The sequence below is a fragment of the Bombina bombina genome, chromosome 3, assembly GCF_027579735.1.
Source record: "Bombina bombina isolate aBomBom1 chromosome 3, aBomBom1.pri, whole genome shotgun sequence".
Lineage (NCBI taxonomy): Eukaryota > Metazoa > Chordata > Amphibia > Anura > Bombinatoridae > Bombina > Bombina bombina.
Genome location: NC_069501.1, coordinates 1,152,609,415 through 1,152,635,098, shown reverse-complemented (window position 1 = coordinate 1,152,635,098; position 25,684 = coordinate 1,152,609,415). Strand labels below are relative to the sequence as shown.

At 40.7% G+C, this 25,684-nt stretch overlaps 1 protein-coding gene across 1 annotated transcript in view; it reads left to right on the top strand.

Moving 5' to 3' along the window:
• ATM (ATM serine/threonine kinase) overlaps positions 1–25,684 on the top strand; it is a 925,848-nt gene that overhangs the window by 500,573 nt on the left and 399,591 nt on the right. The window contains exons 37-38 of the mRNA XM_053708547.1: positions 20,164–20,341; positions 20,989–21,076. Of these exons, the coding sequence (XP_053564522.1) occupies positions 20,164–20,341; positions 20,989–21,076 (266 nt within the window). The remainder of the gene's footprint in view (positions 1–20,163; positions 20,342–20,988; positions 21,077–25,684) is intronic.

The following is a 25,684-nucleotide window of genomic DNA, read 5'->3' as shown; positions in this document are numbered from 1 at the left end:
GCAACTTCAGGAGCGGACCTGCTGCAACCTCTGCTGCCGCAAAGCAGGATAACGCTTCACAGCCCAAAGCAACCTGGAAACCTTTGCAGGGCTGGAATAAGGGTAAACAGGCCAAGAAGCCTGCTTCTGCTACCAAGACAGCATGAAGGGGTAGCCCCCGATCCGGGACCGGATCTAGTAGGGGGCAGACTTTCTCTCTTTGCTCAGGCTTGAGCAAGAGATGTTCCAGATCCCTGGGCATTAGAAATAGTTGCTCAGGGGTACCTTCTAGAATTCAAGGATTCTCCCCCAAGGGTATGGTTCTACATTTCTCGTTTGTCTTCAGACCAAACAAAGAAACAGGCGTTCTTACGCTGTGTAGAAGATCTACTAAAAATGGGAGTGATACACCCAGTTCCAATTGCAGAACAAGGACTGGGCTTTTACTAAAACCTGTTCGTAGTTCCCAAAAAGGAAGGAACTTTCAGGCCAATCCTGGATCTAAAAATTCTAAACAAATTCCTCAGATTTCCGTCTTTCAAGATGGAAACCATTCGGACAATCTTACCGATGATCCAGGAAGGTCAATATATGACTACCTTGGATTTAAAGGATGCGTATCTACATATCCCTATCCACAAAGATCACCATCAGTTCCTAAGGTTCGCCTTTCTGGACAAGCATTATCAGTTCATGGCCCTTCCTTTCGGGTTGGCCACCGCTCCCAGAATTTTCACAAAGGTGCTAGGGTCCCTTCTAGCGGTACTTAGACCGCGGGGCATTGCAGTAGCACCTTACCTAGATGACATCTTAATACAGGCGTCGTCTTTTCACAGAGCCAAGGCTCATACGGACATCGTTCTGGCCTTTCTAAGGTCTCACGGGGGGAAGGTGAACATAGAAAAAAGTTCTCTGTCCCCGCTCACAAGGGTTCCCTTCCTGGGAACACTAATAGACTCGGTAGAAATGAAAATCTTTCTGACAGAAGTCAGGAAGTCGAAGCTGCATGGAGGTAATCGGTCTAATGGTTGCGGCAATGGACATAGTCCCTTTTGCCCGAATTCATTTCAGACCACTGCAACTGTGCATGCTCAAACAGTGGAATGGGGATTATGCAGATTTGTCTCCTCAAATACAAATGGACCAGAAAACCAGAGACTCTCTTCTCTGGTGGTTTTCTCAGGATCACCTGTCTCAGGGAATGAGTTTCCGCAGGCCGGATTGGATCATTGTTACGACAGATGCCAGTCTGTTAGGCTGGGGTGCGGTCTGGGACTCCCTGAAAGCTCAGGGTCTATGGTCTCGGGAAGAATCGCTTCTCCCGATAAACATTTTGGAGCTGAGAGCGATATTCAATATGCTCCAGGCGTGGCCTCAACTAGCGGAGGCCAAATTCATCAGATTTCAGTCGGACAACATCACGACTGTAGCGTACATCAATCATCAGGGAGGAACAAAGAGTTCCCTAGCGATGAAGGAAGTATCCAAGATCATCAAATGGGCGGAGGATCACTCCTGCCATCTATCTGCAATTCACATCCCAGGGGTAGACAACTGGGAGGCGGATTTTCTAAGTCGTCAGACTTTTCATCCGGGGGAGTGGGAACTCCACCCGGAGGTTTTTGCTCAGCTGACCCAGCTATGGGGCATTCCAGAGTTGGATCTGATGGCGTCCCGTCAGAACACCAAACTTCCCCTTTACGGATCCAGATCCAGGGATCCCAAGGCGGCATTGATAGATGCTTTAGTAGCGCCTTGGTCATTCAGTCTAGCTTATGTCTTTCCACCGTTTCCTCTTCTCCCTCGGCTAGTAGCCAGAATCAAACAGGAGAAGGCTTCGGTAATTCTGATAGCGCCTGCGTGGCCACGCAGGACTTGGTATGCAGACCTAGTGGACATGTCATCGGCTCCACCATGGAAACTGCCATCGAGGTAGGATCTTCTAATTCAAGGTCCATTCAAGCATCCAAAACTAGTTTCTCTGCAACTGACTGCCTGGAGATTGAACGCTTAATTCTAGCTAAGCGTGGGTTCTCTGAATCAGTTATAGATACTCTGATCCAGGCCAGAAAGCCTGTCACTAGGAAAATTTACCATAAGATATGGCGGAAATATCGTTGTTGGTGTGAATCCAAGGGTTACTCGTGGAGTAAGGTTAGGATTCCAAGGATATTGTCTTTTCTCCAAGAAGGATTGGAGAAAGGTTTGTCAGCTAGTTCCTTAAAGGGACAGATATCTGCTTTGTCTATCCTGTTACACAAGCGTCTGGCAGCTGTACCAGACGTTCAGGCGTTTGCACAGGCCTTAGTTAGAATCAAGCCTGTTTACAAACCTGTGGCTCCTCCATGGAGTTTAAATTTAGTTCTTTCAGTTCTTCAAGGGGTTCCGTTTGAACCTTTACATTCCATAGATATTAAGTTATTATCTTGGAAAGTTTTGTTTTTGGTAGCTATTTCTTCTGCTCGAAGAGTTTCTGAATTGTCTGCTTTGCAGTGTAATTCACCCTATCTGGTGTTCCATGCAGATAAGGTTGTTTTGCGTACCAAACCTGGTTTCCTTCCAAAAGTGGTTTCTAATAAGAATATTAACCAGGAAATTATTGTTCCTTCTCTGTGTCCTAATCCAGTTTCTAAGAAGGAACGACTGTTACACAATCTTGATTTGGTTCGTGCCTTAAAATTCTATTTAAAGGCGACTAAAGATTTCAGACAAACATCATCTTTGTTTGTTGTCTATTCTGATAAGAGGGGAGGTCAGAAAGCGACTGCTACCTCTCTTTCCTTCTGGCTGAAAAGCATCATCCGATTGGACAGCAGCCTCCTGAACGAATTACAGCTCATTCCACTAGAGCTGTGGCTTCCACATGGGCTTTCAAGAATGAGGCTTCTGTTGAACAGATTTGTAAGGCAGTGACTTGGTCCTCACTGCATACATTTGCAAAATTTTACAAATTCGATACTTTTGCTTCTTCGGAGGCTATTTTTGGGACAAAGGTTTTGCAAGCAGTGGTGCCTTCGGTTTAGGTTACCTGACTTGTTCCCTCCCTTCATCCGTGTCCTAAAGCTTTGGTATTGGTATCCCACAAGTAAGGATGAATCCGTGGACTGGATACACCATGTAAGAGAAAACAGAATTTATGCTTACCTGATAAATTACTTTCTCTTACGGTGTATCCAGTCCATGGCCCGCCCTGGCAATTGTCAGGTTCAAATTTATTTTAGTAAACTACAGTCACCACTGCACCCTATAGTTTCTCCTTTTTCTCCTAACCGTCGGTCGAATGACTGGGGAGGCGGAGCCTGAGGGGAGCTATATGGACAGCTTTGCTGTGTGCTCTCTTCACCACTTCCTGTAGGGATTGAGAATATCCCACAAGTAAGGATGAATTCATGGACTGGATACACTGTAAGAGAAAGTAATTTATCAGGTAAGCATAAATTCTGTTTTTGCACACATCCTTTTTCTATCAGTGCAATAAATCTATTGTGTATTTTGAGACAAATGGGCATATTTATCAAGCTCCGTACGGAACTTGATGCCCCGTGTTTCCGAGCCTGAAACAGAAATTATGAAGCAGCGGTTTAAAGTCTGCTGCTCCGTAACCTGTGCGCCTGCTCTAAGGCCACAGACAGAATTCGCCAGAAATCAACCCGATCAAATACGATCGGGATTATTGACACCCCATTGGCCGCGAATCTGCAGGTGGCGGCATTGCACCAGCAGTTCACAAGATCTGCTGGTGCAATGATAAATGGCAAGAGCGTATGCTGTCAGCATTTATTGATGTGCAGCGGACATGGTCCGCTATATCATGCCCGCTCGCACAATCATAAATATGCCCCATAGTTACCAGCTGACATTTTGGTGAGATAAAACAGTAGGAGATAAAATGCTTAGAGAATACTGTGAGACAACATCAGACAGTCCAAATTAACACTCCTGCTGAGCCCACTAGCCAAGCCTGTGAGACTCATTTTACAACAACAAAAAATCAAGTACAGCTTTTGTAAGTTCGTGTTTTGAAATGACATTCTACATTAAATATATATTTTATTTTTTTTCCTGCATACTTCAAATAAGAAGTTTATAGCATAATTTCAATTTAAATTTTACTTGAACGTTTGGTACAAATTTAAATGGTTATTATTAACACAATTTTCTATGTGTATTGGGATCCCAAGATGTTTACGTTGTCCTTATGCTTTTTAAACTTAAAATTCTATTAAGCACTATGTTGTTATATAGGTGCCTTTCTTTCGGATATAGCGCTCCATTTAGCAACATTCTCAGCTATCAAGATTCAGTTAATCTTAAGAGAATCTTAAGAGAATCCAAAGAAGGACCTAGAAGCGCTGGCAGGTTTTTTATTTTTTAAGACAAGATGAGTCCACGGATCATCTTAATTACTAATGGGATATTCATCTCCTGGTCAACAGGAGGAGGCAAAGAGCACCACAGCAGAGCTGTTAAATAGCTCCTCCCCTCCCTCCCACTCCAGTCATTCTCTTTGCCTACGTTAGTGATAGGAAGAGGTAAAGTGAGGTGTTAGATTAGATTCTTCAATCAAGAGTTTATTATTTTTAAAGTAGTGCCAGAGAATGCTACTTTGTCCTAGGGTGTAGCCGTAGTCTATATCAGTCTCTTCAGTAGAGCTTTTGGTGGCTTTAGAGCAATGGGAACTTGTGGGACATAATTCTCACTGCGCCTCCCATGTTTTTGCTGCCCTGTATGCCTTAGTCTGAGGAAAAGGATTACTCAGCATGCCACAGGTCAATAGAAGGGAGAGGACCTCTTAAACCTGAGATCTGCCTTGCTGTCAGGCAGAAGATGAGGTTAGTGCTGACTTTTTATCTAGGGATAGAAGTTTAATCTCAGAAAAAAGTTTGGGCACTGTATTACTTTATTCAAAGCCTCATTTCCAGTAAGGAATAGCTGCTCCTATTTTAAATTAGGGGGCACTTTCACAGTTTGGCTATTATTTTTCTATAAGCCACATTGAAGTTGATATATTCTCCTACTGTGTTAGGAGCTACTAGGCAAACTTGTAAGCAGACACTGGGCTAGAATGGCTTTATTTCTGGGGTTAACGGAACTCACTAGAAGGCTAACATGCGGTAGTGATATTTGGGTTACATTTTTGACTAACGTGCTATCTTATATGCGGTAGCACTATTTGCCCCCAGGTTCGCAACAGGGGTTGCTAGAGTGGTTCAGTTAGCTCCCGGTAGCCTATCTTTAAACATAATAATGGCGACCGGGAGATTATTGGTATTACGCCCACGATGGGCAGAGCGAGTTTTGGCACCGTTTTGGGTTGCGCATTCATTTATTTCTATACACAGTCAAACGATGTCAGAGAAATTGAGTGTTATCACGCCCACGAGGGGCGGGGCTATGTTTGAGGCGGTGTTTAGAAAAATCACGCAGTCAAAATTATTCCGATATCGGAAGGTTGAGCCACTACATAGTTACAATAGTCTGTTATACCACAGTGTAACGCTATATAGTCCAACACTGTCTTTAGTATTTTTACAAATAAAGGATCCGGCCAGCACTACATAAATATGCATTCTGGATCGATTTAAGAGATGTGCCATGTATTTCTTAGTGTTGTTCACTAAATAATCCATGTTTTGGTAGTTTTTGTTAGCTCGCCGAATAAGGCGAGTTTTGGGAAAAGATCCCCAAAGTTGATGGGGCTATCTCTATTCTTGCTTAATGTACTACTATTCCTACGGAAGATTGTACTTCTTTTAAAGATCCTTTAGATAGGAAACCTTGAAATTTTTCTAAAGAAAGCCTATTTTTATGTAGGTCATCTCAGGCCTGCAGCTGCTTCAACCTTTTGGTTGGAATCTTTGGCGCAACAAGTATTGGATCATGATTTATCTAGCATTGTTAACTTGATTCAACATGCTAATAATTTTATTTGTGATGCCAGTTTTTTTTATTTCATCCAAATTGATGTTTAATCTATGTCTTTAGCTATTTTAACTAGACGAGTTTTGTGGCTTAAATCTTGGAATTCTGACATGACTTCTAAGTCCAGATTGCTATCGCTTTCTTTCTAAGGTAATAAGTTATTTGGTTCTCAGTTGGATTCAATAATTTCAACTGTCACTTGGGGGAAGGGAGTTTTGGCCTCAGGGTTAAAGACCTAAGGGTAAATCTAAAGCTTCTAACCGTTTTTGTTCCTTTCGACAAAATAAGGAACAGAAACCTAATCCCTCCCCCAAGGGATCTGTTTCCAATTGGAAGCCTTCCTTGAATTGGAATAAATCCAAGCCATTTAAGAGATCAAGCCAGCCCACAAGTCCGCATGAAGGTGTGGTCCTCATTCAAGCTCAGCTGGTAGGGGGCAGATTAAGATTTTTCAAAGATGTTTGGACCAATTCGGTCCAAAATCAGTGGATTCAGAGTATTGTCTCTCAGGGGTACAGAATAGGATTCAGAGAAAGACCGCCTTTGAGAAGATGTTTTTCTCTCATGCATTCTAGCAAACCAAGTAAAGACTCAGGCTTTCCTGAAGTGTGTTTTAGACCTGAAGTTATCAGGGGTAATCATGCCAGGTCTGTTTCAAGAACAGGGTCTGGTGTTTTATTCAAATTTTTTCATTGTCCCAAATAAGAAAAATCATTTAGACCAGTTTTGGATCTAAAAATTTTGAATCGATATGTAAGAGTACCAACTTTCAAATGGTGACTATAAGGACTATTCTGCCTTTTGTTTAGCAAGGGCATTTATATGTCCACAATAAACTTACAGGATGCATATCTTCTTATTCTGATTCATCCAGATCACTATCAGTTCCTGAGATTCTCTTTTCTAGACAAGCATTACCAATTTGTTGCTCTTCCTTTTGGCCTAGCGACAGCTCCAAGAATCTTTTCAAAGGTTCTTGGTGCCCTTCTCTCTGTAATTAGAGAGCGGGGTATTGCGGTGTTTCCTTATTTGGACGATATCTTGGTACTTGATCAGTCTTTACGTTCTGCAGAATCTCACGCGAATCAACTAGTGTTGTTTCTTCGAAAACATGGATGGAGGATCAATTTACAAAAAAGTTGATTCCTCAGATAAGGGTAACCTTTTTTGGTTTCCAGATAGATTCAGTGTCCATGACTTTGTCTCTAACGGACAAGAGACGTTTGAAATTGGTTGCAGCCTGTCGGAACCTTCAGTCTCAGTCATTCCCTTCAGTAGCTATGTGCATGGAAGTTTTAGGTCTCATGACTGTAGCATCGGATGCGATCCCCTTTGCTCGTTTTCATATGAGACCTTTCCAGCTTTGTATGCTGAATCAATGGTGCAGGGATTATACAAAGATATCACAATTAATATCCTTAAATCCCAATGTTCGACTTTCTCTGACTTGGTGGTTAGATCACCATTGTATTGTTCTAGGGGCCTCTTTCGTTCGTCCAACCTGGACTGTGATCACAACAGATGTGAGTCTTTCAGATTGGGGAGCTGTTTGGGGATCTCTGACAGCACAAGGGGTTTGGAAATCTCAAGAGGCGAGATTACCAATGAATATTTTGGAACTCCGTGCGATTCTCAGGGCTCTTCAGTTTTGGCTTCTATTGAAGAGTGAACCGTTCATTTGTTTTCAGTCAGACAATATCACATCTGTGGCATATGTCAATCATCAGAGTGGGACTCACAGTCCTCAAGCTATGAAGAAGTATCTCGGTTACTTGTTTGGGCGGAATCCAGCTCCTGTCTAATTTCTGCGGTTCATATCCCAGGTATAGACAATTGGGAAACGGATTATCTCAGTCGTCAGACTTTACATCCGGGAGAGTGTTCTCTCCATCCAGATGTGTTTTCTCAAATTGTTCAGATGTGGGGTCTTCCAGAAATAGTTCCAATGGCATCTCATCTAAACAAGAAACTTTCTAAACAAGAAACTTTCCAAGGTACCTGTCTAGGTCCAGGGATCCTCGGGCGGAAGCAGTGGATTCGTTGACACTTCCTTGGTGTTATCAACCTGCTTATATTTTCCTGCCTTTAGTTCTTCTTCCAAGAGTGATCTCCAAAATCATCATGGAGCAATCGTTTGTGTTGCTGGTAGCTCCAGCATGGCCTCACAGGTTTTGGTATGCAGATCTTGTTCTGATGTCCAGTTGCCAACCTTGGCCACTTCCAATAAGACCGGACCTTCTGTCTCAAGATTCGTTTTTCCATCAGGATCTCAAATCATTAAATTTGAAGGTATGGAAATTGAACGCCTAGTGCTTAGTCATAGAGATTTCTCTGATTCAGTGATTACTACTATGTACAGGCTAGTAAATCTGTTTCTAGAAGGATTTATTATTGTTTGGAAGACTTACATTTCATGGTGTTCCTCTCATAAATTCTCTTGGCATTCTTTTAGAATTCCTAGAATTTTACAGTTTCTTCAGGATAGTTTGGATAAGGGTTTGTCTGCAAATTCCTTGGAAGGACAAATCTCTGCTCTTTCTGTTTTATTCCACAGAAAATTGCTAAACTTCCTGATATTCACTGTTTTGTACAGGCTTTGGTCCGTATCAAGCCTGTCATCAAATCAATCTTTCCTCCTTGGAGTCTTAATTTGGTTTTGAAGGCTTTACAGGCTCCTCCATTTGAGCCTATGCATTCTTTGGACATTAAAGGGACAGTCTACACCAGAATTTTTATTGTTTTAAAAGATAGATAATCCCTTTATTACCCATTCCCCAGTTTTGCATAACCAACACAGTTATATTAATATACTTTTTACCTCTGTGATTATTTTGTATCTAAGCCTCTGCAAACTGCCCCTTTATTTCAGTTCTTTTGACAGACTCACAGTCTAGCCAATCAGTGCCTGCTCCCAGATAACTTCACGTGCACAAGCACAGTGTTATCTATAAAAAATACGTGAACTAACACCCTCTAGTGGTGAAAAACTGTTAAATGCATTCTGAAAAGAGGTGGACTTCAAGGTCTAAGAAATTAGCATATGAACCTCCTAGGTTAAGCTTTCAACAAAGAATACCAAGAGAACAAAGCAAAATTGGTGATAAAAGTAAATTGGAAAATTGTTTAAAATTACATGCTCTATCTGAATCATGAAAGTTTATTTTGGCCTAGACTGTCCCTTTAAACTACTTTCTTGGAAAGTTCTTCTACTTCTTTTGGCCATCTCTTCTGCTAGAAGAGTTTCTGAATTACCTACTCTCTCTTGTGATTCTCCTTTTCTGATTTTTCATCAGGATAAGGCAGTTTTGCGGACTTCATTTAAATTCTTACCTAAGGTTGTGAATTCTACCAACATTAATAGAGAAATTGTTGTCCCTTCTTTGTTTCCTAATCCTAAGAATTCTTTGTACGTGGTGAGAGCTCTGAAATATTATGTTGAAGCTAGAAGTCAGGAAGACTTCTAGTCTATTTGTTATCTTTTCTGGTTCCAGGAAAGGTCAGAAGGCTTCTGCCGTTTCTTTGGCATCATGGTTAAAGCTTTTGATTCATCAAGCTTATTTAGAGTCAGATAAGCCCAGCATCAGAGAATTACAGCTCATTCTACTAGAATGAAGCTTCAGTTGATCAGATTTGAAAAGCAGCAACTAGGTCTTCTTTGCATACGTTTACTAAATTCTACCATTTTGATCTATTTGCTTCTTCGGAAGCAGTTTTTGGTAGAAAAGTTCTTCAGGCAGCTGTTTCAGTTTGATTCTTCTGCTTATGATTTAAGTTTTTCCTTTTATGAGAATAAACTTATATTTTGGTTGTGGATTATTTTTTTTCAGCGAATTGGCTGTTTTTTATTTTTATCCCTCCTTCTCTAGTGACTCTTGCGTGGAGTACCACTTCTTGGGTATTGCTATCCAATACGTCACTAGCTCATGGACTCTTGCCAATTACATGAAAGAAAATAATTTATGTAAGAACTTACCTGATAAATTATTTTATTTCATATTGGCAAGAGTTCACCCCTTTTTTATGGTGGTTATGATTTTTTTGTATAAAGCACAATTATTTCCAAGTTCCTTTGTTGATGCTTATTACTCCTTTCTTTATCACCCCACTACTTGGCTATTCGTTAAACGGAATTGTGGGTTTTGTGAGGGGTGTATTTATAGGCATTTTGAGGTTTGGGAAACTTTGCCCCTCCTAGTAGGATTGTATATCCCATACGTCACTAGCTCATGGACTCTTGCCAATATAAAAGAAATGAATTTATCAGATAAGTTCTTACATAAGTTATGTTTTTATTCCTTCTTCAAGGTTTAAAAAAATCAAATCCTTTGCCAGCAGTTAGATTGGAGTTTTGGGAAAAGATCCCCAAAGTTGATGGGGCTATTTCTACTCTTGCTAAACGTACTACTATTCCTATGGAAGATAGTACTTCTTTTAAAGACCCTTTAGATGGGAAACTTGAATCTTATGTAAGGAAAGCTTATTTATATTCTGGTCATCTCCTCAGGCCTGCCATATCTATGGCTGATGTTGCAGCTGCATCAACTTTTTGGTTGAAAAGTTTAGAGCAACAGGAAACAGATCCTGATTTGTCTAGCATTGTTCGCTTGCTTCAACATCATTTTATTTGTGATGCCATTTTTGATATCATCAAAATTAATGTTAGCTATTTTAGCTATTTTTAGCTATTTTAGCTAGAAGATCTTTGTGGCTTAAATATTGGAATGCTGACATGGTATCTAAGTCTAGATTACAGTCTCTTTCTTTCCAAGGTAATAAGTTATTTGGTTCTCAGTTGGATTTGATTATTTCAACTTTCACTGGGGGGAAGGGAGTTTTTTTCCTCAGGATAAAAGACCTAAGGGTAAATCTAAAGCTTCTAACCGCCTTAGTTCCTTTCGACAAAATAAGGAACAGAAGCCTAATCCTTCCCTCAAAGAATCTGGTTCCAATTGGAAACCTTCAAGTTGGAGTAAATCCAAACCGTTTAAGAAACCAAAGCCAGCCCCCAAGTCTGCATGAAGGTGCGGCTCTCATTCCAGCTCAGCTGGTAGGGGTCAGATAAAGATTCTTCCAAAACATTTGGGCAGATTCTGTTCAAAATCATTGGATTGAGTATTGTCTCTCAAGGGTACAGAATAGGATTTAGAATAAGACCTCCTGTGAGAAGGTTTTTTCTCTCACACATCCCAGTAAATCCAGTAAAGGCTCAAGCTTTTCTGAAGTGTGTTTCAGACCTGGAGCTTTCAGGGGTATTCATACCAGTTTCGTTTCAGGAACAGGGTCTGGGGTTTTATTCAAATCTATTCATTGTCCCAAAGAAAGAAAATTCTTTCAGGCCAGTTCTGGATCTGAAAATTTTGAATCGTTATGTAAGAGTGCCAACTTTTAAAATGGTGACTATAAGGACTATTCTGCCTTTTGTTCAGCAAGGGTATTATATGTCCACAATAGAATTACAGGATGCTATCTGTAATCAGAGAACAGGGTATTGCAGTGTTTCCTTATTTGGATGATATCTTGGTACTAGCTCAGTCTTTACATTTAGACGAATCTCACAAGAATCAACTAGTGTTGTTTCTTCAAAGACATGGATGGAGGATCAATTTACCAAAAAGTTTTTTTATTCCTCAGACAAGGGTCACCTTTTTAGGTTTCAAGATAGATTTAGTGTCCATGACTCTGTCTCTAACAGACAAGAGACGATTAAAATTGGTTTCAGCTTGTCGGAACCTTCAGTCTCAGTCATTCCCTTTAGTGGCTATGTGCATGGAAGTTTTAGGTCTCATAACTGCAGCATCAAACGCGATCCCCTTTGCTCGTTTTCATATGAGACCTCTCCAGTTTTCTATGCTGAACCAATGGTGCAGGGATTATTCAAAGATATCACAATTAATATCCTTAAATCCCAATGTTCGACTCTCTCTGACTTGGTGTTTAGATCACCATCGTATAGTTAAAGGGACCTCTTTTGTTCATCCAACCTGGACTGTGATCACAACAGATGCAAGTCTTTCAGGTTGGGGAGCTGTCTGGGGATCTCTGACAGCACAAGGGGTTTGGAAACCTCAAGAGGTGAAGTTACCAATCAATATATTAGAACTCTGTGCTATCTTCAGGGCTCTTCAGGTGTGGCCTCTGTTGAAGAGAGAACCGTTCATTTGTTTTCAGACAGACAATATCACAACTGTGGCATATGTCAATCATCAAGGTGGGACTCACAGTCCCCAAGCCATGAAAGAAGTATCTCGGATACTTGCTTGGACGGAATCCAGCTCCTGTCTAATTTCTGCGGTTCATATGTCAGGTATAGACAATTGGGAAGCGGATTACCTCAGCCGTTGGACTTTACATCCGGGGGAGTGGTCGCTCCATCCAGGTGTGTTTTCTCAGATTGTTCAGATGTGGGGTCTTCCAGAAGTAGATCTGATGACTTCCCATCTAAACAAAAAACTTCCCAGGTACCTGTCCAGGTCCAGGGATCCTCAGGCGGAAGCAGTGGATGAGTTAGAAGTTCATTGGTGTTACCAACCTGCTTATATCTTTCCGCCTCTAGTTCTTCTTCCGAAAGTGATCTCCAAAATCATCATGGAACAATCGTTTGTGTTGCTGGTAGCTCCAGCATGGCCTCACAGGTTTTGGTATGCGGATCTTGTCCGGATGTCCAGTTGCCAACCTTGGCCACTTCCATTAAGGCTAGACCTTCTGTCTCAAGGTCCGTTTTTCCATCAGGATCTGAAATCATTAAATTTGAGGGTGGAAATTGAAAGCCTAGTGCTTAGTCATAGAGGTTTCTCTGACTCAGTGATTAATACTATGTTACAGGCTCGTAAATCTGTTTCTAGGAAAATTTATTATCAAGTTTGGAAGACTTATATTTCATGGTGTTCTTCTCATAAATTCTTTTAGAATTCCTAGAATTTTACAATTTCTTCAGGATGGTTTGGATAAAGGTTTGTCTGCAAGTTCCTTAAAGGGACAAATTTCTGCTCTTTCTGTTTTATTTCACAGAAAGATTGCTAAGCTTCCTGATATTCATTGTTTTGTACAGGCTTTGGTCCGTATCAAGCCTGTCATTAAATCAATCTTTCCTCCTTGGAGTCTTAATTTGGTTTTGAAGGCCTTACAGGCTCCTCCTTTTGAGCCTATGCATTCTTTGGACATTAAACTACTTTCTTGGAAAGTGTTGTTCCTTTTGGCCATCTCTTCTGCTAGAAGAGTTTCTGAATTATCTACTCTTTTTTTGTGAATCTCCTTTTCTGATTTTCCATCAGGATAAGGCAGTTTTGCGGGCTTCATTAAAATTCTTACCTAAGTTTGTGAATTCTAACAACATTAACAGAGAAATTGTTGTCCCTTTTTTGTGTCCTAATCCTAAGAATTCTTTGGAGAAATCCTTTGCATTCTTTGGATGCGGTAAGAGCTTTGAAATATTATGTTGCAGCTAACGATTTCAGGAAGACTTCTAGTCTATTTGTTATCTTTTCTGGTTCTAGGAAAAGTCAGAAGGCTTCTGCCATTTCCTTAGCATCTTGGTTAAAGCTTTGGATTCATCAGGCTTATTTGGAGTCGGGTCAGGCCCCACCTCAGAGAATTACAGCTCATTCTACTAGATCAGTCTCCACGTTGTGGGCTTTTAAGAATGAAGTTTCAGTTGATCAGATTTGCAAAGCAGCAACTTGGTCTTCTTTGCATACATTTACTAAATTCAACCTTTTTGATGTATTTGCTTCTTCGGAAGCAGTTTTTGGTAGAAAAGTTCTTCAGGCAGCTGTTTCAGTTTGATTCCTCTGCATATGTTTTAAGTTTTCTTTTCATTTATGAGAAAAACTTATTTTTTTGGTTGTGGATTTAATTTTCCCAGCGGAAAATGGCTGATATTATTTTAGCCCTCCCTCTCTAGTGACTCCTTGGGTATTTCTATCCCATACGTCACTAGCTCATGTACTCTTGCCAATTACATGAAAGAAAACATAATTTCTCCAACATAGGTGTGTCCGGTCCACGGCGTCATCCTTACTTGTGGGATATTCTCTTCCCCAACAGGAAATGGCAAAGAGCCCAGCAAAGCTGGTCACATGATCCCTCCTAGGCTCCGCCTACCCCAGTCATTCTCTTTGCCGTTGTACAGGCAACATCTCCACGGAGATGGCTTAGAGTTTTTTAGTGTTTAACTGTAGTTTTTCATTATTCAATCAAGAGTTTGTTATTTTCAAATAGTGCTGGTACGTACTATTTACTCAGAAACAGAAAAGAGATGAAGAATTCTGTTTGTATGAGGAAAATGATTTTAGCAACCGTAACTAAAATCCATGGCTGTTCCACACAGGACTGTTGAGAGCATTAACTTCAGTTGGGGGAACAGTTTGCAGTCCTTTGCTGCTTGAGGTATGACACATTCTAACAAGACGATGTAATGCTGGAAGCTGTCATTTTCCCTATGGGATCCGGTAAGCCATGTTTATTACGATTGTAAATAAGGGCTTCACAAGGGCTTATTTAGACTGTAGACATTTTTTGGGCTAAATCGATTGATATTAACACTTATTTAGCCTTGAGGAATCATTTATTCTGGGTATTTTGATATAATTATATCGGCAGGCACTGTTTTAGACACCTTATTCTTTAGGGGCTTTCCCAAAGCATAGGCAGAGTCTCATTTTCGCGCCGGTGTTGCGCACTTGTTTTTGAGAGGCATGGCATGCAGTCGCATGTGAGAGGAGCTCTGATACTGATAAAAGACTTCTGAAGGCATCATTTGGTATCGTATTCCCCTTGGGTTTGGTTGGGTCTCAGCAAAGCAGATACCAGGGACTGTAAAGGGGTTAAAGCTTAAAACGGCTCCGGTTCCGTTATTTTAAGGGTTAAAGCTTCCAAAATTGGTGTGCAATATTTTCAAGGCTTTAAGACACTGTGGTGAAAGTTTGGTGAATTTTGAACAATTCCTTCATGTTTTTTCGCAATTGCAGTAATAAAGTGTGTTCAGTTTAAAATTTAAAGTGACAGTAACGGTTTTATTTCAAAACGTTTTTTGTACTTTCTTATCAAGTTTATGCCTGTTTAACATGTCTGAACTACCAGATAGACTGTGTTCTGAATGTGGGGAAGCCAGAATTCCTATTCATTTAAATAAATGTGATTTATGTGATAATGACAATGATGCCCAAGATGATTCCTCAAGTGAGGGGAGTAAGCATGGTACTGCATCATTCCCTCCTTCGTCTACACGAGTCTTGCCCACTCAGGAGGCCCCTAGTACATCTAGCGCGCCAATACTCCTTACTATGCAACAAATTAACGGCTGTAATGGATAATTCTGTCAAAAACATTTTAGCCAAAATGAACCCTTGTCAGCGTAAGCGTGGATGCTCTGTTTTAGTTACTGAAGAGCATGACGACGCTGATATTAATATCTCTGAAGGGCCCCTAACCCAATCTGAGGGAGCCAGGGAGGTTTTGTCTGAGGGAGAAATTACTGATTTAGGGAACATTTCTCAGCAGGCTGAATCTGATGTGATTACTTTTAAATTTAAATTGGAACATCTCCGCATTTTGCTTAAGGAGGTATTATCCACTCTGGATGATTGTGAAAATTTGGTCATCCCAGAGAAACTATGTAAAATGGACAAGTTCCTAGAGGTGCCGGGGCTCCCAGAAGCTTTTCCTATACCCAAGCGGGTGGCGGACATTGTTAATAAAGAATGGGAAAGGCCCGGTATTCCTTTCGTCCCTCCCCACATATTTAAAAAATTGTTTCCTATGGTCGACCCCAGAAAGGACTTATGGCAGTCAGTCCCCAAGGTCGAGGGAGCGGTTTCTACTTTAAACAAACGCACCACTATTCCCATAGAGGATAGTTGTGCTTTCAAAGATCCTATGGATAAAAAATTAGAAGGTTTGCTTAAAAAGATGTTTGTTCAGCAGGGTTACCTTCTACAACCCATTTCATGCATTGTCCCTGTCACTACAGCCGCATATTTCTGGTTTGATGAACTGATTAAGGTGCTCGATAGTGACTCTCCTCCTTATGAGGAGATTATGGACAGAGTCAATGCTCTCAAATTGGCTAATTCTTTCACTCTAGACGCCTCTTTGCAATTGGCTAAGTTAGCGGCTAAGAATTCTGGGTTTGCTATTGTGGCGCGCAGAGCGCTTTGGTTGAAATCTTGGTCGGCTGATGCGTCTTCCAAGAACAAGCTACTAAACATTCCTTTCAAGGGGAAAACGCTGTTTGGTCCTGACTTGAAAGAGATTATCTCTGATATCACTGGGGGTAAGGGCCATGCCCTTCCTCAGGATCGGCCTTTCAAGGCAAAAAATAGACCTAATTTTCGTCCCTTTCGTAAAAACGGACCAGCCCAAGGTGCTACGTCCTCTAAGCAAGAGGGTAATACTTCTCAGGCCAAGCCAGCTTGGAGACCAATGCAAGGCTGGAACAAGGGAAAGCAGGCAAAGAAACCTGCCACTGCTACCAAGACAGCATGAAATATCGGCCCCCGATCCGGGACCGGATCTGGTGGGGGGCAGACTCTCTCTCTTCGCTCAGGCTTGGGCAAGAGATGTTCTGGATCCTTGGGCGCTAGAAATAGTCTCCCAGGGTTATCTTCTGGAATTCAAGGGACTTCCCCCAAGGGGAAGGTTCCACAGGTCTCAGTTGTCTTCAGACCACATAAAAAGACAGGCGTTCTTACATTGTGTAGAAGACCTGTTAAAAATGGGAGTGATTCATCCTGTTCCATTGAGAGAACAAGGGATGGGGTTCTACTCCAATCTGTTCATAGTTCCCAAAAAAGAGGGAACGTTCAGACCAATCCTAGATCTCAAGATCTTAAACAAATTTCTCAAGGTCCCATCTTTCAAGATGGAAACCATTCGAACTATCCTTCCTTCCATCCAGGAAGGTCAATTCATGACCACGGTGGATTTAAAGGATGCGTATCTACATATTCCTATCCACAAGGAACATCATCGGTTCCTAAGGTTTGCATTCCTGGACAAACATTACCAGTTCGTGGCGCTTCCTTTCGGATTAGCCACTGCTCCAAGGATTTTCACAAAGGTACTAGGGTCCCTTCTAGCTGTGCTAAGACCAAGGGGCATTGCAGTTGTACCTTACCTGGACGACATTCTGATTCAAGCGTCGTCCCTCCCTCGAGCAAAGGCTCACACGGACATCGTCCTGGCCTTTCTCAGATCGCACGGCTGGAAAGTGAACGTGGAAAAGAGTTCTCTATCCCCGTCAACAAGGGTTCCCTTCTTGGGAACAATTATAGACTCCTCAGAAATGAGGATTTTTCTAACAGAGGCCAGAAAGACAAAGCTTCTGGACTCTTGTCGAATACTTCATTCCGTTCCTCTTCCTTCCGTAGCTCAGTGCATGGAAGTGATCGGGTTGATGGTAGCGACAATGGACATAGTTCCTTTTGCGCGCATTCATCTAAGACCATTACAACTGTGCATGCTCAGTCAGTGGAATGGGGACTATACAGACTTGTCTCCAAAGATACAAGTAAATCAGAGGACCAGAGACTCACTCCGTTGGTGGCTGTCCCTGGACAACCTGTCACGAGGGATGACATTCCACAGACCAGAGTGGGTCATTGTCACGACCGACGCCAGTCTGATGGGCTGGGGCGCGGTCTGGGGATCCCTGAAAGCTCAGGGTCTTTGGTCTCGGGAAGAATCTCTTCTACCGATAAATATTCTGGAACTGAGAGCGATATTCAATGCTCTCAAGGCTTGGCCTCAGCTAGCGAGGACCAAGTTCATACGGTTTCAATCAGACAACATGACGACTGTTGCGTACATCAACCATCAGGGGGGAACAAGGAGTTCCCTAGCGATGGAAGAAGTGACCAAGATTATTCTATGGGCGGAGTCTCACTCCTGCCACCTGTCTGCTATCCACATCCCGGGAGTGGAAAATTGGGAAGCGGATTTTCTGAGTCGTCAGACATTGCATCCGGGGGAGTGGGAACTCCATCCGGAAATCTTTGCCCAAGTCACTCAACTTTGGGGCATTCCAGACATGGATCTGATGGCCTCTCGTCAGAACTTCAAAGTTCCTTGCTACGGGTCCAGATCCAGGGATCCCAAGGCGGCTCTAGTGGATGCACTAGTAGCACCTTGGACCTTCAAACTAGCTTATGTGTTCCCGCCGTTTCCTCTCATCCCCAGGCTGGTAGCCAGGATCAATCAGGAGAGGGCGTCGGTGATCTTGATAGCTCCTGCGTGGCCACGCAGGACTTGGTATGCAGATCTGGTGAATATGTCATCGGCTCCACCTTGGAAGCTACCTTTGAGACGAGACCTTCTTGTTCAGGGTCCGTTCGAACATCCGAATCTGGTTTCACTCCAGCTGACTGCTTGGAGATTGAACGCTTGATTTTATCGAAGCGAGGTTTCTCAGATTCTGTTATCGATACTCTTGTTCAGGCCAGAAAGCCTGTAACTAGAAAGATTTACCACAAAATTTGGAAAAAATATATCTGTTGGTGTGAATCTAAAGGATTCCCTTGGGACAAGGTTAAGATTCCTAGGATTCTATCCTTCCTTCAAGAAGGATTGGAAAAAGGATTATCGGCAAGTTCCCTGAAGGGACAGATTTCTGCCTTGTCGGTGTTGCTTCACAAAAAACTGGCAGCTGTGCCAGATGTTCAAGCCTTTGTTCAGGCTCTGGTTAGAATCAAGCCTGTTTACAAACCTTTGACTCCTCCTTGGAGTCTCAATCTAGTTCTTTCAGTTCTTCAGGGGGTTCCGTTTGAACCCTTACATTCCGTTGATATTAAGTTATTATCTTGGAAAGTTTTGTTTTTAGTTGCAATTTCTTCTGCTAGAAGAGTTTCAGAATTATCTGCTCTGCAGTGTTCTCCTCCTTATCTGGTGTTCCATGCAGATAAGGTGGTTTTACGTACTAAACCTGGTTTTCTTCCAAAAGTTGTTTCTAACAAAAACATTAACCAGGAGATTATCGTACCTTCTCTGTGTCCGAAACCAGTTTCAAAGAAGGAACGCTTGTTGCACAATTTGGATGTTGTTCGCGCTCTAAAATTCTATTTAGATGCTACAAAGGATTTTAGACAAACATCTTCCCTGTTTGTTGTTTATTCAGGTAAAAGGAGAGGTCAAAAAGCAACTTCTACCTCTCTCTCTTTTTGGATTAAAAGCATCATCAGATTGGCTTACGAGACTGCCGGACGGCAGCCTCCCGAAAGAATCACGGCTCATTCCACTAGGGCTGTGGCTTCCACATGGGCCTTCAAGAACGAGGCTTCTGTTGATCAGATATGTAGGGCAGCGACTTGGTCTTCACTGCACACTTTTACCAAATTTTACAAGTTTGATACTTTTGCTTCTTCTGAGGCTATTTTTGGGAGAAAGGTTTTGCAAGCCGTGGTGCCTTCCATTTAGGTGACCTGATTTGCTCCCTCCCTTCATCCGTGTCCTAAAGCTTTGGTATTGGTTCCCACAAGTAAGGATGACGCCGTGGACCGGACACACCTATGTTGGAGAAAACAGAATTTATGTTTACCTGATAAATTTCTTTCTCCAACGGTGTGTCCGGTCCACGGCCCGCCCTGGTTTTTTAATCAGGTCTGATAATTTATTTTCTTTAACTACAGTCACCACGGTACCATATGGTTTCTCCTATGCTATTATTCCTCCTTAACGTCGGTCGAATGACTGGGGTAGGCGGAGCCTAGGAGGGATCATGTGACCAGCTTTGCTGGGCTCTTTGCCATTTCCTGTTGGGGAAGAGAATATCCCACAAGTAAGGATGACGCCGTGGACCGGACACACCGTTGGAGAAAGAAATTTATCAGGTAAACATAAATTCTGTTTTATGTAAGAACTTACCTGATAAATTAATTTCTTTCATATTGGCAAGAGTTCATGAGACCCACCCTTTTTATGGTGGTTATGATTTTTTTGTTTAAAGCACAATTATTTCCAAATTCCTTTGTTGATGCTTTGTACTCCTTTCTTTTTCACCCCACTACTTGGCTATTTGTTAAACTGAATTGTGGGTGTGGTGAGGGGTGTATTTATAGGCATTTTGAGGTTTGGGAAACTTTCCCCTCCTTGTAGGATTGTATATCCCATACGTCACTAGCTCATGGACTCTTGCCAATATGAAAGAAATGGATTTATCAGGTAAGTTCTTACATAAATTATGTTTTTCTAAAAACAATGTAAAAATGCTGCAAGAGACTTCTTGATTGATTTTGATGGAGGGATCTTGTCATTGTTTTATTTTGTTTGCAGGTTAAAGCAGACTTTTGTCAGACTGTGCTTCCTTATGTTGTTCATAATATCCTTCTTCAAGACTCCAATGAAACGTGGCGGACACTTCTGTCAAAACATATTCAGGGTTTTTTCACATCATGCTGCCGGTCAGTGACCTGTTCAAGTAGATCTGCTACACCAGCAAGTTCAGATTCAGGTAATTTGTGTGACGAAATGTCATCTTGGTTGATAGACCTTTTAGGCAAAAAACAGCTGCACATTTTAGAACTATGACAAATAGAGGTTTTTAATTAAACCTTATTAGTTTGTTTTTTTTATATATATATATATATATATATATATATATATATATACTGCATGATTAAATATTTTATGGAGAAATCACATTTTGTTGTTTATGTCCCTTTAATAACTTTGCGGTGCTTTATATGTCTGCCTTCCACAACCTCGGCAAACTTTTAAAGCCATAGGTTTAGTTGACTCATCATGAAAATCTGTCTGCTTCTGTTGTGCATTTTCAAGCACAAAGCAATCCCCTTAATTTGTTTTCACTCAGTCACACCTCTTCCTCTTCTGTAGTTTGCAAGTTTCAAAGGCACAGACTAGAACTCTTCTGCTATTGGTGTTTGGTAATGGAATAGAAATAGTTTTTCAACTGTCAATATGATCTATGAAGGGTCATTGACCTGTAGTATTTAAATTCAACAAATTTCATTCTATTTGTCCTGTCTATAACCCTAATATCCTTAAAACTGTGCTTCTCATAATCACATCTTCTCATTTTCAGAAGACTGCACTTTTACCAGAAGCTAAATTAAAATAATTTTCTTCTTTTAAACCTAGAGTCTGATGGTCTGATACGTGGAAATCTTGACATTGTGTCAAGACGCTCCATGCTTAGTGTAATAGAATACTTGAGAAAACAAAGAAGGTAGGTGGATCTCCCTTTTTCTTAGTCTTTATCAAATTATCTGTCTATATATAGACCGTTATAGTTGATTGATTTTCTGCTTAATTAGTAGATGTTTGTCATTAGCAGTTGTTAGTGTTCCCTCCACTTCTGTCTTTGTGTCTCTCTATATATGATTCCTGGAAACAAAATAAGCATATAAGGGCTAAATTACAAGTGGCACACTAATGGTAGCGTGTGTGCAACATAAGAATATTGCGGACGCATTAATTTGCACACGTATTACAAGCTGAAAGTAGATGCATTCGCTTGAGCATAATTGAATTTAACGTGTGTCGGGTTAGCACGACTGAAGACCTGGCTAAAGGGTTTAAATAGTAATTCCATAATATTATTTAATGTGTTTTACTGTGTATTTACTGTAAATATTTCACATATAAATGTTCTTTACATACAGGTAAATGTTGTTTTTATTTTAAATACATATTTCTTTATCTATCTTTATATACTGTACCTATACCTGTATATCTATTCCTATAGATATGTAAGAATAGATATTTATTTGACATTAACATTATCAGATAAATATAGAAATATATATTTAATAATATTTTTTTTAAATATTTCTGTGTGAAGTACATTGAAATCTAAAATATGTATTAAGCGATTTGGATTTTGCAACGTAGGTCTAATGTGGTGTCGGGTTAGCTCAAGTTAAAACATTGTTATCTTAAGGCTCGTTATTGAAATATAAAATATTAAAAAATAATAATTATTAAAAATTATTATAGATACTGTAATAAAGTCGAAATATACCATAGAATGTATATATATTTATTTTTATTTTTTTTTCTGTACCTATAATCATTTTTCTTAATATTTTTAAATATTTTATATTAAATATTTCAATAACACGCCTTAAGAAAACTAAGGCCTAGATTTAGAGTTCGGCGGTAGCCGTCAAAACCAGCGTTAGAGGCTCCTAACGCTGGTTTTGGCCGCCCGCTGGTATTTGGAGTCAGTGATTAAAGGGTCTAACGCTCACTTTACAGCCGCGACTTTTCCATACCGCAGATCCCCCTACGCCATTTGCGTAGCCTATCTTTTCAATGGGATCTTCCTAACGCCGGTATTTAGAGTCGTTTCTGAAGTGAGCGTTAGAATTCTAACGACAAGATTCCAGCCGCCTGAAAATAGCAGGAGTTAAGAGCTTTCTGGCTAACGCCGGTTTATAAAGCTCTTAACTACTGTACCCTAAAGTACACTAACACCCATAAACTACCTATGTACCCCTAAACCGAGGTCCCCCCACATCGCCGCCACTCGATTAAAATTTTTAACCCCTAATCTGCCGACCGCCACCTACGTTATACTTATGTACCCCTAATCTGCTGCCCCTAACCCCGCCGACCCCTGTATTACATTTATTAACCCCTAACTTGCCCCCCACAACGTCGCCGCAAGCTACTTAAAATAATTAACCCCTAATCTTCCGACCGCAAATCGCCGCCACCTACGTTATCCCTATGTACCCCTAATCTGCTACCCCTAACATCGCCGACCCCTATGTTATATTTATTAACCCCTAATCTGCCCCCCTCAACGTCGCCGACACCTACCTACACTTATTAACCCCTAATCTGCCGAGCGGACCTGAGCGCTACTATAATAAAGTTATTAACCCCTAATCCGCCTCACTAACCCTATCATAAATAGTATTAACCCCTAATCTGCCCTCCCTAACATCGCCGACACCTACCTTCAATTATTAACCCCTAATCTGCCGACCGGAGCTCACCGCTATTCTAATAAATGTATTAACCCCTAAAGCTAAGTCTAACCCTAACACTAACACCCCCCTAAGTTAAATATAATTTTTATCTAACGAAATAAATTAACTCTTATTAAATAAATAATTCCTATTTAAAGCTAAATACTTACCTGTAAAATACATCCTAATATAGCTACAATATAAATTATAATTATATTATAGCTATTTTAGGATTAATATTTATTTTACAGGCAACTTTGTAATTATTTTAACCAGGTACAATAGCTATTAAATAGTTAAGAACTATTTAATAGTTACCTAGTTAAAATAATAACAAATTTACCTGTAAAATAAATCCTAACCTAAGATATAATTAAACCTAACACTACCCTATCAATAAAATAATTAAATAAACTACCTACAATTACCTACAATTAACCTAACACTACACTATCAATAAATTAATTAAACACAATTGCTACAAATAAATAAAATTAAATAAACTATCTAAAGTACAAAAAATAAAAAAAGAACTAAGTTACAGAAAATAATAAAATATTTACAAACATAAGAAAAATATTACAACAATTTTAAACTAATTACACCTACTCTAAGCCCCCTAATAAAATAACAAAGCCCCCCAAAATAAAAAATTCCCTACCCTATTCTAAAATACAAATATTACAAGCTCTTTTACCTTACCAGCCCTGAACAGGGCCCTTTGCGGGGCATGCCCCAAGAATTTCAGCTCTTTTGCCTGTAAAAAAAAAACATACAATACCCCCCCCCCAACATTACAACCCACCACCCACATACCCCTAATCTAACCCAAACCCCCCTTAAATAAACCTAACACTACCCCCCTGATGATCTTCCTACCTTGTCTTCACCATGCCAGGTTCACCGATCCGTCCTGGCTCCAAGATCTTCATCCAACCCAAGCGGGGGCTAGACATCCACTGAAGAAGTCCAGAAGAGGGTCCAAAGTCTTCCTCCTATCCGGCAAGAAGAGGACATCCGGACCGGCAAACATCTTCTCCAAGCGGCATCTTCTATCTTCTTCCATCCGATGACGACCGGCTCCATCTTGAAGACCTCCAGCGCGGATCCATCCTCTTCTTCCGACGACTAGACGACGAATGACGGTTCCTTTAAGGGACGTCATCCAAGATGGCGTCCCTCGAATTCCGATTGGCTGATAGGATTCTATCAGCCAATCGGAATTAAGGTAGGAATTTTCTGATTGGCTGATGGAATCAGCCAATCAGAATATAGTTCAATCCGATTGGCTGATCCAATCAGCCAATCAGATTGAGCTCGCATTCTATTGGCTGATCGGGACAGCCAATAGAATGCGAGCTCAATCTGATTGGCTGATTGGATCAGCCAATCGGATTGAACTATATTCTGATTGGCTGATTCCATCAGCCAATCAGAAAATTCCTACCTTAATTCCGATTGGCTGATAGAATCCTATCAGCCAATCGGAATTCGAGGGACGCCATCTTGGATGACGTCCCTTAAAGGAACCGTCATTCGTCGTCTAGTCGTCGGAAGAAGAGGATGGATCCGCGCTGGAGGTCTTCAAGATGGAGCCGGTCGTCATCGGATGGAAGAAGATAGAAGATGCCACTTGGAGAAGATGTTTGCCGGTCCGGATGTCCTCTTCTTGCCGGATAGGAGGAAGACTTTGGACCCTCTTCTGGACTTCTTCAGTGGATGTCTAGCCCCCGCTTGGGTTGGATGAAGATCTTGGAGCCAGGACGGATCGGTGAACCTGGCATGGTGAAGACATGGTAGGAAGATCATCAGGGGGGTAGTGTTAGGTTTATTTAAGGGGGGTTTGGGTTAGATTAGGGGTATGTGGGTGGTGGGTTGTAATGTTGGGGGGGGGTATTGTATGTTTTTTTTTACAGGCAAAAGAGCTGAAATTCTTGGGGCATGCCCCGCAAAGGGCCCTGTTCAGGGCTGGTAAGGTAAAAGAGCTTGTAATATTTGTATTTTAGAATAGGGTAGGGAATTTTTTATTTTGGGGGGCTTTGTTATTTTATTAGGGGGCTTAGAGTAGGTGTAATTAGTTTAAAATTGTTGTAATATTTTTCTTATGTTTGTAAATATTTTATTATTTTCTGTAACTTAGTTCTTTTTTATTTTTTGTACTTTAGATAGTTTATTTAATTTTATTTATTTGTAGCAATTGTGTTTAATTAATTTATTGATAGTGTAGTGTTAGGTTAATTGTAGGTAATTGTAGGTAGTTTATTTAATTATTTTATTGATAGGGTAGTGTTAGGTTTAATTATATCTTAGGTTAGGATTTATTTTACAGGTAAATTTGTTATTATTTTAACTAGGTAACTATTAAATAGTTCTTAACTATTTAATAGCTATTGTACCTGGTTAAAATAATTACAAAGTTGCCTGTAAAATAAATATTAATCCTAAAATAGCTATAATATAATTATAATTTATATTGTAGCTATATTAGGATTTATTTTACAGGTAAGTATTTAGCTTTAAATAGGAATCATTTATTTAATAAGAGTTAATTTATTTCGTTAGATAAAAATTATATTTAACTTAGGGGGGTGTTAGTGTTAGGGTTAGACTTAGCTTTAGGGGTTAATACATTTATTAGAATAGCGGTGAGCTCCGGTCGGCAGATTAGGGGTTAATAATTGAAGGTAGGTGTCGGCGATGTTAGGGAGGGCAGATTAGGGGTTAATACTATTTATGATAGGGTTAGTGAGGCGGATTAGGGGTTAATAACTTTATTATAGTAGCGCTCAGGTCCGGTCGGCAGATTAGGGGTTAATAAGTGTAGGTAGGTGTCGGCGACGTTGTGGGGGGCAGATTAG